Consider the following 15,363-nt stretch of genomic DNA (forward strand, 5'->3'; position numbering starts at 1 on the left):
TCGTAAAACATACGGTTTCCCATCAGGCTCAAAGCGCCACCCCACCAGATCGGCCAGAACGTGTGGTCGTGAGAAGCCGCGAACAAACATCCCCCGTTCTAATGAGCAAAACGGTCGAAACGGCAAACTTATTTAACTCCCGCCTTTCCGTTTCGTTCGCGGGTTTTTGCAGCCATACACACACGCGCGCGCATATCGCGGATTGCAGATTGTGAACGTGTCAACTTAATGACTTTTTTATAACTTCATTCCGGTGTTGATTTTCTTTTTGCCTGGTTTGTATTTTTTTTTTAATTTGCCTGCTTCATTTAATTAACTCGCCAAGTTTGCGCTCTTCGTGTTCCCTGATTCGTGACGCGTTTGTATGGGAGTTTGCATGCACATAAGGTTGTGATTTGGTTGTATTATTGAGTGCTCCTGTAAGATCCATTTTGTTCCGCATAACCATTCAGCCACAGCGCTACTTCAATGGAAATTATTAACGAATGTTGATATTACCAACATCATCATCAATGGAAGCCTTGATTTCAGCTTGTAGTCCCCAGCTTGTCTGCGTCCAGCGGAATGTTTATCGTCTGCAATGAATCCGTAAAGCATGCAACCGTGCCAGAAATGCTTTCCTCTTCCCACCCGGCAGCTTACCAATTCCACACAGCCCGCGAAACACATGCGAGCAGGACGCACGCTCCTGCGGGCAACCGGTACACGCACCGCGACCGACCGTATATACCGGCTGCCCGATTATGTTGCCCTTGGGATGATAGTAGCAGACGATCAGATGTCCTCCGTACATGGTGGCCGCACCGCAACCCACAAACTCGGTACGGGCCCAGATAAGTTGCGTGTAGTTTGACACCCTGGCGCCAACGGGATGCAATGGTGAATAAAAAAAACCAACAACGAAAGGAATATGGGATGGTGGCGCGTGCCACCAGGACCTACCCGGCACGCTGCAAGCTACCGATGGACAGGTTGTTGCCCAGCTTGTCCTTCTCGCTGAACCACGTACTCAGTGCGAGCGCTTCCCAGTGCTTTAGGATCGGTTTGGGATGAAAGAAAACATTCTGCCCGACCGGATAGGAGGGGTTACCTTTTTGAACCGCCGATAGGGTGACACAAAGTTTGGTCGGGTGTGATGATGAGTGCCGAAAGTCCCGAAACTTTGAAAGCGAAAAGCCACACAAAGGCATACGTTACTTACCGATGAAATCACACTCATCATACCCGACGATGCACTGCCGTACCCAGCGTTCCGCCATGGCCTGAAGGTCCCTGTCCCAGTGCTGCAAAACGAGCGTTGAAGGTTGCCAATGATAGAAAAAAAAGAGACGACCGAAGTCCTTCATTCCATTCCTCACCAAAAACTGCATATTCGCTGCAGGTTGTCTTGGGTCCGTTGCGACCTTATTCCGCAGCCCATTGTGTCCCATCATAAAGCTCTTGATGCTATCCTGCCCCAGACGGATTGGTGCAAACTTTTCGCATCTCGGATGTGTTTCGTTGGGCTGCAAGATGGAGGAAAAATAAACTCCCCGCTGTACAAAAACGGACTTCCACGCCTCACTTCCTTACCAACCTTGTAACACATCGTGTGAGCACGTCCACCACAGCTGTAACCTTCGTTGCAAAGATTCACATGTTCCTGGTCGAAAATGGTCCACTGGTACTGCCCTAAAGTGACGCTAATAATGTGCATCATCAAAATCGCTATCTTCATCATTGCGGTCCGCAATGAAAACTGGCCCAATAACAAATAGACTATGGGCAAATATGGTTCCGCTTACGTCACGAGGACTTCCATGGATTGCTTTGAGCTTTCGGCAGAGCAAAAACGCTACACCCTCCCAACCAGCAAAGTTTGCGACAAAACGCGAAGTTTTGTATGAACGCAACATGCTCAAAAACATGCTCAAAAACAGTCTCGATAGCAGCAGAATTGAGCATGTCGCCGTGACACGTCGCGTGGGGTTGTATCGTCTTATATCCTCTCCTCCCTCTCCCATACTTCATACCCAAGGCTTTTCGGATGCATCGAAATGAAACCGCACACACGTACACACGTTAGATTGCACACCCTCTTCCTTTATTCGTACTCACCCGTTGCCTTACACTAATTCGTAGTGTACCGCAGCCGCAGTCAGCTGATCCCCGCTTCCACGCCTCCTTCCTGCCAGCCGTTACCGCTTCCTCTGCGCGATCCACACACGATCAGCCGCGCGCGCTTTGCCGCTCTCTTCCTCACGCGGCGCTTACGTCCTTCTTCTCTAACCATGGGATTCCTTGCAATTTCGGCGTCGCTGTTGGCGGTGTGCGTTGTCTATAGAGAGGAAGAAAACGAAAAGAATGCTTTTACTTCACACATCCACTAGTCCACTGATAACATAACACAGTTTGGAGACGAATATTTTTTTTATTTAAGAAGTGTTAACTTACCTATATCCATCGGCATTCGGCTGCTTTCTCCTTCCTCTTCCACCGCTTCATTCAGAGTGCGTTTCTGGATTCGCCGGTAATATTGACCGCATCCTTTGATGTTTGCAGTGAGGAATCCATGGTTATGTTGATTAGCTAAAACAAACCAAAATAAATCAACAAACCAATTCTTTATAACGATTATTACATCTTACCTTTCTGCTTGTTCACTTTTCACTATTTTGCGAAGAACTAAATTGATGAAACCGGTAGCATACACGAATGTGAAGAGAGTGGCACTATGGGGTACTTCGAAGAAAGGTGTCACTAATTTCGACACCTTCCGATAATATGTGCGGGAAAAAAATAACTGCAGGATATTAATGATCAAGATGATTAATATAGCTTAACAAATCATTATTATCAAAAAAACTATTTTATAAAATAAAATTTAAGTACTCAATTAGAGACATTGTCCACGATTGACTAGCATTATCACAGCAAATTATGACGAAGCTTCCACCCATAGTGCAACTCTCCGCGACTGAATTCAATTTCTGGAGCAACCATTTTTTTCATGGGAGCGTTCAGGTGTGGGGTAGGCAGGAGGTGTGTGAATGTGTTGTGTGATCGGTCGAGGGTTTGCACACCGTCGCACGTTCAAAAGTGACGAAGTTCGAGGTGAGCGAGACCGAAGAAAAGCAGGCATATGCCAGAATGCGATGTCAATAGCTTGCAACCGAAGACATCGCCCGCGACAATCGAGTTCGTGGAGGCAGTGTCTTCCTCAGGGTTGGAGGAAGGCTTGAAACGGGGGAAAATCGTGCAACTTTCGCGTTTTGTCGCAAACTTTGCTCGTTGGGCTATCCTTACTCCATTAGCGTATTACCTACCCAGGCAGCGAACCACCATTGGAAATCATGGCCTACTACCACCACGCACAGAGAATCATAAATAAAATTCACGAATATTCTGACGGACCCAAAGCAAGCATCCGATCGACCGAATGTCGTACGATAAATGTTTAATCATCCACCGGTATTGTTCCGGTACAAAGATTGCACATAAAACGGTGCCTTTTATTGCTTCAAGCTGCTGTGTCGTTTGATGTAAGCATATCGATTGCAAATTTATGTACCAGGGCGTCCGCTAATGTATTTTTCTCGATTGTTTTTTATTTATTTACTTCCTAGTACATATGGCACATGTAGCGATTAATGTTACAGCAGATGAGCTTGATTGTAATAATTTATACCACGCAACGTAACAAATGGCCATGATCGTACCGTGGCCGGAGCGAGTCAAGAAATATTACTCCCGGTGTAGAATATGCCATCAGTTGCTTCACGTTGCTTAGCATAACTATTTAATTCTTACTGCAGTCCGGCAAAAAACAACGAACTTTTTTCATCCTAACTGCCATTCTCCACCTTTACATAAAAAAGATTTTTTATTTTTCATCCAACTCTTCCTATGGCTTTCTTTCGCTTTAATCGAAAAAATTGGCAAATTGGCAAAAAACCCCTTTTTATCCTCCTATTTTAATTCCACCCCAGTTTTATGGGTCTCAATCTATGCAGCCAAATTTCCCACAGTCTTCATATCGATACGTTACGGCTGGCGGCTTGATAAAGCGTATGCTTGACGGTCGAATTGAACTATCGGCCGCGCATCCAACCGAACAAAAAACAAAACCACGACAGTTTGACAAGGTGGAAAGGAAACAGCCGAAAAGCGCATAGAAAAGCTCCACCTACCTATTTATAATTCGTAGTATTATTTTATTTATCTTTATTTCCCTCCCGGTAGTTCGTCTCCCGGCCCGGGGTGAGGCATATGCCCATCTATTTTGCTAGCGCTCATAGAGAACCAACCCAGCGGTATATATCACCAACGATTACCCTGCGCGCCCAGTTGGTCGCGTTTTGATGATTTATCACGAACATATCTGTCTAGCGGAGTAGATTTCGGACCTTTTTCTCTGGTGGCTTTTTTCTTTCTCATTTCTTCTGCCGTCAACATCTTGTCGATCGCGGTTCTAGGTTTCCGACATCAACAACAAAAAAAAACCCCTGGCGTAGTGTTATGATTATGTGCGTTTATGCTGCCGACGGGCAACATACACACGATTGAAAAGGCAACAAAACGCACGTGATGAGTGGATATCTTCCACTTTACTTCCTTGCAATCGGTGGCGGAGGGTTAGCCGAAACCGCGAAAACCCCGGGAATGAATAGTCTGATGAGCATTTATGAAAATCTTCGCAATAGCACACCGGCACTATGGGATATTGGGAGGGATAAAAATTGAACCCCTGAATGGGGAAGATTTAAAGGAATATATGTAATAGAATTAGGTATTCTTATACATGATCTGATCTATGCCATGTATTGTACAATTTAAAAAAAACCTCTTCTTCTTTGTCTTAAAGATTCTTGTGAGTAAACGTCCATGTTTTGAATTATGTATTACTACCTCGTCCATATTACTATTACTTGTGCTATTTACTATATAAAAAAAACTACATGGTTCTCATACTCGATTGCCATCGCCTGTCTACCATCCAATATTCCGGCCCTTCCGGGGCTGCTTTGTCCATATCTACGAACTAAAAGAATTTCATGGGCTGGGTCGTTCGGTGTCATTCTCATGACATGTCCAGATCCAATTTTTCAAGATCATATACACATATCTAAGAAGTATATAAAAGTACGTTAAATCTGTTAAATTACCAACCAACAAAATGTATTGTTAAAATAAATTAATTCCTCGTTCTAAATATTTCCGGCCAGATAAACCCCTTCAATAAAATATTCCAACTTTGAAACCACTTCAGAAATGACCCACTGTGCGCAGTGCTGTCGCTTCAGACAACATATCATGCGCTAGAGAAGATAGACATTAATAACACCCCATCTGTTCGTGCGGTGCGACGATGCGGTGGCGATGAAGACCCTTTTCGCTCTTCCACCACTCCCTTTCACACCCTTCCCCCACCGGGGAGCCCGCACCATCTGATGGTGGTCAATTTTCGTGGCAATCACAAATCAAAACGCAAGCGCCAACTTATGCCGCGTTCGCATTTAATCGTCCACCCTACTGTCTCGGATCCTACCCGGTTCCTGCTTTCCTCGTGCGCCTCGCCAGCCGAACCTTCGATTCTGTGGATGGTTATTATTTCGGTTAAATATTAATGTTTCCAACGATACGATCGAATGTGGTTATTAAATTGCCTCGTGTTGCGTATTTTTATCGTGTGTGTCACTCTTTTTCTCTCTCACACACACGCACTCGCTGCGTCTCCACACTCCTGAGCGGTTCCAAAAATAGTGGAAGCAGAAGAAGAAAAAACAACAAATAACTGTAGCCTTATGGCACGGAGGGCCTGCGACCGGAAGCTTCGATAGACCGATCGATAGATTTTAAAGACCATCCGGTGAAATCTTCACCATCTTCACCGTTGGCTGATATGGCACACACATCTAAATGGTATTTAATTATCAGCAAGAGAAAGGGGACACATTTCATCTGCGATGCGTACAAATCACATTTTGTCACAACTAATACCGCACACCGCACGGTACGAAACTAAGCTGATTAATGTGATGTTAATGCGTAAATCTTCATCGGAATGATTCTATCGTGTTCATCGGTTCCGTCTCATTCCGAATCGATTTCGATATCTCCCGATTGGTGCAAACCATGGTCGGGTTTGTTAAGCTGCACATAATGATGAAATGAAGCTGTATTTGCATATCTCACTCGTTCCCATACTTAATCGTTATTTAATAAACAGCTCTATCGTAATCCTTGCCAGTCAACAGGATTAAATGCTAAATGCCGGTGCTCCAGAGCAAACATGTGCGAACTTTTCAATGTGAAACGAAAAAGAATGTTTTATTCATTAACTTGACGGCATTGTGAGAGAATGATGAGGATTTAATATCAAAATAAATTCTTATCATTCTAATGCCACAGCAGAAGGCATATCGTTCTTCACGCTCCAGTAAGTCAAAACATATCAAAACACACATCGTATCAATCTGTAGTAATGTTATTTCTGATGGACCAAACGAAACAATGACGGTAGCATCGCCCCTATTAAAGGTATTTCCTTTATTGATTTGCCATCTCAATTGAACGTATCAGCAAAACGGGGATGGTTTCCTACTACCCGCAGGCTTGTTTGAGTGCGTTCATCACGAGCGCTATTTGTTTAGGCTTTGCCGCTTGGTGCGCGAGGTCAATTTCATTAGGACAGTGCTTGCGAATTATTATTTACATTACGATAACCTCACGTCCCGCTGATTTCACGTATGTGCGAGTATAGCGCCGGTTCAGCGTACATCAAGATGACCAAACTAGCAAAGCACATGGTAGGGAAATTTCTCCAACGATGAAACAAACAAAAAACAATCCAACCTGCACACACACACACACACATACATAAACACATCGCCGGAAGGATGTTTCTTCCAATCAACCAAATTTTGGACCTGTTTGTTTCTTCTGCAGCTGTTCACAAAGATTGTGCATAATTTCACCGTCTCCGACGAGCGTCGATCGATTTCCACCGAAACCAGCTGCCGTGGTACGTGGTACCTTATCACAAGCATTATCGACAAACAAGCACAATAAATATAAGAGAGGGGCCAACAAAAACCACCCAAAAGCACAAATGGTTCGAAAAATCGTTGAAAAATCGAAAGACTTGAGCTGGCGGTATGAACGAACCTCCGATGTGACAGCATTTCCGCTTCCATTCACTTTTCACTCGTGGCTGGCAGTTTTCAGTGACACTTCACGCACTCTGTGGGTATGAAAAAAAAAACTCCCGTGAATCGGGACCAACCGGGCAATCGGAACTTCCGCTGCGAGTTCGGCAATCAAATGGTGGGGCCTACAATTAGCATAAAAATTCACAGTTCGAATGGGCAAGATGGAGGCAGAAGAAACGGCAAACTCGCAACAAAGCTGAAACTGAATGTGACGATTTAAATAAAACGCTCATTATCGCGCTGTTCAGAGATGTATTTCCTGTGTGCGTTGTGATTTTTTGATAAATAATTAACTTTTATCAAACCCAATGGGAGGAAGTGTTCGTTGGTGGTGAACATGGTATTGCTTTTCCCTTTTTGGGGGAAAGTGCAATCGAGAGCCTCACGACCAGTGTGCGCTAGAGTGTGAAATCTCCTGTACAACCAACCGTAATCGAATCACGGAATCCTTATGGCGTAAAGTTCATGGGAACATTGCTTTTCATCTTCTTATTGCCCGTTCCCTGGCACATTTTTCACATGCACTGCTTTACTGTTATAATAGCAATGCAACCGATGACTTTCCTCTTTCGTGCCTCTGAAGATCGTTCTTGTTCATTCGGGACCGTTCTTCAGCTGGCTGCCGTAAGCGCGTCCACAGTCAGGGTGCAACATTCGACACATTCGTCCCGGATCGTGGCTCAATGTGCAGCACGATCAAAAACCACCATTATGAAAGGGAAGAAAACCCCGAGAACGGCAAATCAACCAACGGGTCGAACCACTTCCGATCGAACACGGCACACCGCCACCGGTTGAGTCAGCGGCAGCGATGATTCAGCAAACAAGATTCCTACGGAAGCTGCATTAACGTGCTGCAGGAAGCGTCCCGGGGCAGCAGCGTCCTAAACCGCAATCGTACCGCTTTCATTTCACCTTGTCCTTGAATTCTACATCCTTCCAGGATTGTGTCTGTACAGAAATGTTTGCTCATCGGAACATAAAAACCGGCAGCCATCCCAGCTGGGACCACCGTGCATAGTGTAACGTTACGGGCCACTGTTTACTTCCTATTCATTCACACACACACGCACACACTGCTAAGGAAAGAAAATCCTTCATCCTTTCCGCGCCGCCTCAACCTTCCCTGCCCGCCACTGTCCGGTGCGATGCTGTGTGATCTGATTTCTCTTCTTTAATGCTGCCGAAATTCCACCCGAAAAAGGTTACGCTTTAGTTTTTAGCGCACCCCTCTAGCGCTGTCTTAAATTTACGCTTTCTCCCGGGTCGCCCTACGGATGGCAAAACTTTTGCTAGAATATCAACATACAACATACACACACGCAAGGGGTGACTCCTCCTGTGCAGGGACTAATCGGGGAATGCCCTCGTTTGCTTCGTCTGGATGCTGCTCCTTTTTTGCTACGTCCTTTACTGAAGCACACAGATCTGTAACACCCAGAAAAGGAAGGGACCAGCAAGAAGAAGAAAAAAAGAGTAAAGACTCATCTAACCCTTTTGACCCTGTTTCTTGGGTTCGTGTGAAGGGAGGGGACACAATATTTCGCAACCGGTAGTGTGATATATTTTCTTCTGCTTCTTCACTCGGTCTGTCTTACCAAGCTTTAAGGGAATTTCGGTCCTCGTCACCTTACGGGACCGACATCCCGAACCCGGGCCTGGGCGAAACGATATTGGCCCGATTTCTTTCCCAAACACACTTTCACATTTTCTCTTTTGCAGTGGTTGATGAACATTCGTGCAAAATGCAACCCTCTTCGATGCAATCCCCGTTTCTTAGAACAAACCATAATCAACTTGAGGTTAAAGCTGTGTACATCTTCCAGCACAATTGAAGCAGTGGAGAGAGGCACCGTGAGGCAAGCAGTTTAATCCACTTTTTCCATAAGTATACTCAATAATGAAGACGGCTTAGAATTTATATTTAGTTTAAAAAGTTTAGAAGAGCTAGAGTTTTTTTTTGCTATTTTTATTTTTTTTTTTTAATTTATTTCGCCAATTTGTATATAAATATAAAAATAAGGTGCTCTTTCATTGTTCGGAGAAGAGAATGTCTCCAAACTTATGTGATCTGCAGCGCAATTTGTTTAATAATCTGCTCTACAGATTGAGCATATGGCAGACATGACATATTGTTGTCAATTCAAATAAAATTGCAATGCTGTGTTGCAAACAATGTTATCTACCATTTCAAGACTTTATTTCCCCATAACGTTTGGACCATGTGGAATTTTGTTCAGGTCCTGTCGTGAGAAACCAGCGTTGCTATCAAATACACCATCGAGCCACCATGTACAGTTATTTACCGGTACTGAATCAACTCATAGTAGAGGATTCTAAACTGGTGCGACCAAAGGCACTCCGTAACCTCCTTGCAATAGGCGATGGACTTGTGCAAAGCAATTTCTTTAATTAAAATTTTCCCGCTGCCAACACGCGAATGCTTCACTGGTTCATGATGCGTTCACGTCTTTCTTCGTCAAAGTCATTCAAAAAGTCTTCGTTTTGACTTGAGTACACTTTTCCAATACACTACAACTTTCATGAGACTTCTATAAAAAAAAAAAACAAAATATAAAATATACGAAAGACGAGCTGAGATACGATAACTCCATCCAGTACACCCAATCTCTTGTTCGCCTTGTCCAACAACACTCCAATCCATTCATTGCCGTTTGTCATCAAATTCAAGTCTACACCCACACCAAACATAAATACAGCAATTTTCACATACATTTTTATCATTTTTGCTTTATTCCATTTTCCATACACTTGTAACCATTTTGGTTTTTTTTTTGTTTGTTTTACGTGTTTCGTATGTATTCATGCGGGTTTCTGTGTTTTTGTTTCATAGTTTCAATACAGTACCATTCATTACACATTTGCAGATGAACTTTTTTTTCGTTTTATATTTGTTTGTTGTGTTTGCACTTAAAATTCTTACTCCATCCCCTTCGTTATGATTTGTTCTATGCCCTGCCATTACATTGTACTCTTCTTTTATATATATAGATGCTCGTAGAATAAGCATTTCGTACACCTGAGATTGAGTTTTGCATTTATACTATTTTCCTCCGTTTCTATAGTAATAATAATAAACATGGTGGCAATATACATTACAACTAAAAGCTAACAACTGACAACTAAATGGCAACATGTGGTTTATTAACTACCATCTTGCAAAGAGCTCCGATTAACTGTGTCTATCTTATTGCAGTGTGTGCGTGTGTATACTATGGCAAATGAAACTCAACATGGTTGTGATAAGTAGGAGTAATAGTAGTAGTAGTAGTAGTAATATATGGCAACGTAATTCATTGTCCGCCAACTAGCCGAACGCTACGTTGGTCTCTTAAAAGTTGTTAAACATATAAAATACATCGGAAACACTTGTAACAATTCGAGCCATATAACTTAAGAATTAAAACAAACAAAAGTGACCTCTTAAACTAAAGCACCGGGTCCGACTGTTTCCGTAATATATCGCGTATTGAGGACGTTCCTTTTCTATTCCTTCTCACTCGCTCAACTTTCTTTCCTTCGAGCCTGTTGTGGGCAATGGAAATGGTAGCATAACACTTCCATTCAAGCAAATTTTAATACTGACAGGTATTGATGGTTTCGTAAAAACGTTCAAATTATTAAACCCGAAAATAAAGACTACAACTTTATCCCACGCAATTTCACTATGTTTTAACTTCCTCTTCTTTTGCTATAAATGTTGGCTTGTTCCACAACCCATTCGTCTTGTTCCTGATTTCTTCTGCCACATCTCTCTTTCTCTCTTTTCGGTGCAGTTCCGATCACTTCACACGGGAACGGGATATGTTTGCTTCTACCTTACTTACATGTGTATGTTTTTGTTGCTGTTTTATACGCACGTTTATTGCAAAAAACATGAAAAACTCTTGATATTGAGCGTAATGATCTCACTGATATGGAACGATTGTTTTAAACAATATTGATAATCGGTTGCACGTTTCAGGGGTTTGATGATTCTTTCCGTTCGGGTTTGTATGTTTGTTTCGTTTTTTTTGTACAAGTTTGAATTGTTTTCTTACTCTCATCATGTCGTGTACGGTTTTAACCACTTAATAACTATCTCTTTAGATGCTTTCATTTAATTTGTTTGTTTGTAAGTTTTCCTTTTCTTTATAGTTTTGTAAGATTTGTAATTTTTCTTATCTGTTCCACACACTCTATACACCTTCATTCCCTTCTTCCTATACTACACACATTTGTTACGTTTCTTTTGTTTCTTTCTTATCTCGGCTTTGTTTCATATATTTCGTATATACGCATGTGCTTGCTTTGAGTTCTGGTTGCACTCCTTTCTTTTCTTGCTACATAACAAACTTATTTACCGATTGAGCATATGAAGTATGTTTGTATCTTGTTTTTTTTTTCACATGTCTTCCTGTATTGTTACGTGAACTTCTGCCCAACTCATGGATAACATTTGGTAACTATGGTAACTAGTTGAGTATTCTTCTTCCTCTGGCCCTTCTTCACTTCCTGCGCTGCCGTGAGTGTGAGCTAAACTTAGATTAGGAATGTTGTTGTTCAACGCTTATCATGAAGCGTATTTCGCTACGAAAACGAACCGATGTTAACGTGCGCATAAAATGCGTCATAAAATAAAGGCAAAACAGAACAAATTGAAAACAAACTAAACGCCATGTTTAAAATTGCGACTTAAGTGGGCTAAGCTAACTGAAACGAGTCGAGGTTTCTACCGAATGGAAGAATTCGTGGCGGATCTCAAAGACCTCCAGTGTTCTAAATAATCAATCGGTAAACTTAAAAAAACCCATATTTGGCAAGATATGTTACCGAATCGTAAGATTTGTTTTATGATAGTCGTTAGTGATTTTCTTTCCCGTTTCCGAAACATTGATTCCGTCCAATCCACGGGACGCACCGTTCTGTAGACTCTAAAATACATTCTAACATTAAATTCTACGTGTATCCCTGAGGTTCAGATTTGGCTGCAAAGTTTCCATTTACTGTTTGTGTATTTTTTCCATCCCTTCCCTTCTAGCAACTCTCCCTCTGAGACTGTCATTGTACACGAGTTTTGAGTTATTTCTGCTTCCTTTTGGTACGATTCCGGCTCGGCTGCAAGCAGACGCCGGCCGAACACATCGTGAGGGAAACCAACAAAACCGATTTTGGCTTAACGAGCCTGCATTCCTGAAGCCTTGACCTTAAGCGCGTCAACGTCACACGGCTGTAGCAGATGCAAACGTCGACGGCCCCGGCTCGAACACGTCTCCCGTCTCCGATACAGTGGTAGACTAATTAGTGTACTTCGACCACACCACACCGATATGGCTAACGGGTTTTTTGGCGAGATACCATCACCAAAACGGCCCCTGCCCCATTATCGGCCCAAAATGCCATTAACCAGACAACCGAACGCGACTGCAACGGAATGAAAACGAACACACAAAACAAAACCCCAGAACCGGGACGCTACACTGCCGTACCGAAACCAAAGTTGCAAAACCCGATGTGGCTGCGTGTCTCTAGGAACGTTTGACAATTAATAGTAGTATTACGGTTAGCCGAATCGATCAACCGTCGATCGATCGAAACGGTTGGTAACTCACTGCGCTTAATGTACGGGTGACTTTGTTGACGGTTCCACCGCATCCACCTGGCGGACCATTAATTAATCTAAACACAACCATACGCCCCTGACGCAAAGTACACACAATCACTTTTCGAATAAAACCCTAACGCACACGCGCCCGAACGATCTCCAAGGAAAGAGTGTTGCGCCTGTTGCGCCTATACGTGTATTGCCGCATTGCGTGGACTCGTGTCGTCACACACGGCGCGGTCCTTCCTGCGTGTAAGTTCGATGATTAAATTGTGCCACACCAATAGCTTGCTGATATCGTCTCGTTTTGTGCTATGATTTCTGGCCTGATAAACGACTCTATCCTGCCGTTCGGCATTCCTTTAACTGTTCTCCCTTCCCTTTAGCTACTATAGAGTTTTGTACCATCGTCACGATATTACTTTCGCTTTCTGCTGTCAACTGCTTCCAACCGTATCAGGAAAATATGCTTCGAATATCGTTTACATGTTAATTATTTGATTTTTTGTTTTTGTTTCATTGATTTCTCTTGTGTGTTTCTTTGTCTTTTGCTTACTTACTGCTTGCTGCACCATTATCGTTCATTTGTACATTTCGTTATTTCTTCGTACTCTAATCTATTAGATGAGATGCGGATTACCCTCTTTCTACTATCAGTGTTTCTTTTTGTGTGTGCATGTTTCACGTGACTTATGTAAAGTATTATCGTTTAGTATGTTGGTTTGTTTCCTACTGATGTTGTTAAAATTTGACGCACTTCAAAAGATTCCACACACACACACACACACACAAAAAAGACTACACTCACATCCAACACACGCTCGCACGCAGCACAGACATAACACGCAGCGAAGTGGATTGTATAAGATCTTGTTTGTCTCCCATTTTGTATTTATCCAATGCTTTCTGCGCTTTGTACATCCTTATCAGATTAGGTACGTGATTGTAGGTATTTTGTCTGTCTCTCTATTCTCTGGCTCACTTTCACACTGTGTGGGACAGTTTTTTTTTCTTGGAGGGGATGGAACTGGAAGAAGAAGGGAAGAAGAAAGGTGCCTGCTGACAGCTAACATTCATCTCTAAGTAGTTTACACTATACTATATTACACAAAAACCGATCCTTCCCGAGCTCATTTTGCTACAATTACTACCACACATGGAATCGATCGAAACTGGTAAACCACGGTACCAAAAACGTCCAAACGAAGAATACCGTACACTACGCGTACACATCAGTAGATTCTTTTATTGCTTTAAAATGTTCTGAATGTCTCAAAGTGTATGTCACATCTATGCTAATACATAATACATCGTCCTAGATGGGTTTGCCGGCTACGAAACCCGGCTCCTCCCGTACAGTAATAAATATATCGTAAAAGGGTTTCTCCATCAGTAATCTCACCGCGCCGCTATCTCTCGGTAACTCTAGCACTGCCACCGGGGGTTTATATTATTTCATTTTATCCCCTCTGTTTTTAAAATATATGTATGTATATATATATATATATATATATATATATATATATATATATAAATTTATAGGTATCTCTCCGCCAGGAGACAGGAACTGATTGGAGACAAAATAAACAATCTGCTTTCGCCCGAAACGGCGACCTCCAACCGATCCACACAGTTGTACACTAGTCGGTTTTTGGAGCTGGATTGTAAAAATGCATACTCATGTTGAGGTAGAATCGTTTGCAATGCACCGGAACCGGACCGGGTTCCGAGCGTTTGGAGGATGGCCTGAATGTCCGACGGACTGCTGATCACACTTCGCAAGCGTTTAAAAAATCAACGCTCCGCAGTGTTGTGTGCCTGAGTTTGATATTGAGTTTGATGCAATAGTTGCTTCTTGCACAGTACGGTTCTCACTATTCTTGGTTACAATTTAACTAAAAGCGAAAACACCACTCTGATTGCTTTCCGGGGTAATGGCGCGGTTTTGCGTACAGTTTGATTATGTTTATTTGATTAAACAAAAAAAAATATCGCAACAAAAACTAAAAAAAAAAGAGATGTCCCGGTTGACATTTTATACGCTTGAGGTAGCTGGTACGTGGTACATTCTAGTCACTTACGATTTGCTTTGTATTTTGTTTGTTTGTTTGTTTGTTTGTTTTATTTGGAATCGAGAGGAATAAAGTCCCCGTGGCACCCGTTTTTGCTGGCGATGGCAATTAACATTTACACAAGGTAGTTGACGGTTGATACCGGTTACGGTTAAAATGTAACTGATATAGGTAACTCTTCACGCCCATTCTGGACTTACGTGCTACAACTGTTTTGCTTACGATACACTTACGAATGTTTGTTTCATTCCCACCCGGTCCTATGGCCGCTACGCTACGATTGAGCGCCCCTGTACAACATCCACACACACACACACACGCACGCACATACACACGCACGTCCTCCCACGTCTTCGTGCAATAAACGAACAAAAAAGAAAAATGTACACACTACGGAAAACGCGCCGACCCACCCGGTGAGTAGTTGATGGGTGGGCCACGATCGCCGCCGCCGCCATTCACAGCTCCGGTGTCAGACAGCGAAGATTCAGCCATC

The 15,363-nt window shown here is 42.8% G+C and overlaps 1 protein-coding gene across 1 annotated transcript; it reads right to left on the bottom strand.

Annotated features, from left to right (window-relative positions):
- Nucleotides 1-465: 465 nt before the first annotated feature.
- On the bottom strand, nucleotides 466-15,362 carry LOC128299577 (venom allergen 5.01-like). Its single transcript, XM_053035581.1, has 8 exons — nucleotides 15,281-15,362; nucleotides 2,434-2,568; nucleotides 1,577-1,758; nucleotides 1,359-1,505; nucleotides 1,202-1,283; nucleotides 943-1,090; nucleotides 643-857; nucleotides 466-575 (listed from the first exon to the last, which is right to left on the bottom strand). Exons 1-8 carry the CDS (start codon nucleotides 15,360-15,362, stop codon nucleotides 466-468), a joined length of 1,101 nt encoding a protein of 366 aa, XP_052891541.1.
- Nucleotide 15,363: the final 1 nt, after the last annotated feature.

This window comes from Anopheles moucheti, chromosome 2 (genome assembly GCF_943734755.1).
Source record: "Anopheles moucheti chromosome 2, idAnoMoucSN_F20_07, whole genome shotgun sequence".
NCBI lineage: Eukaryota > Metazoa > Arthropoda > Insecta > Diptera > Culicidae > Anopheles > Anopheles moucheti.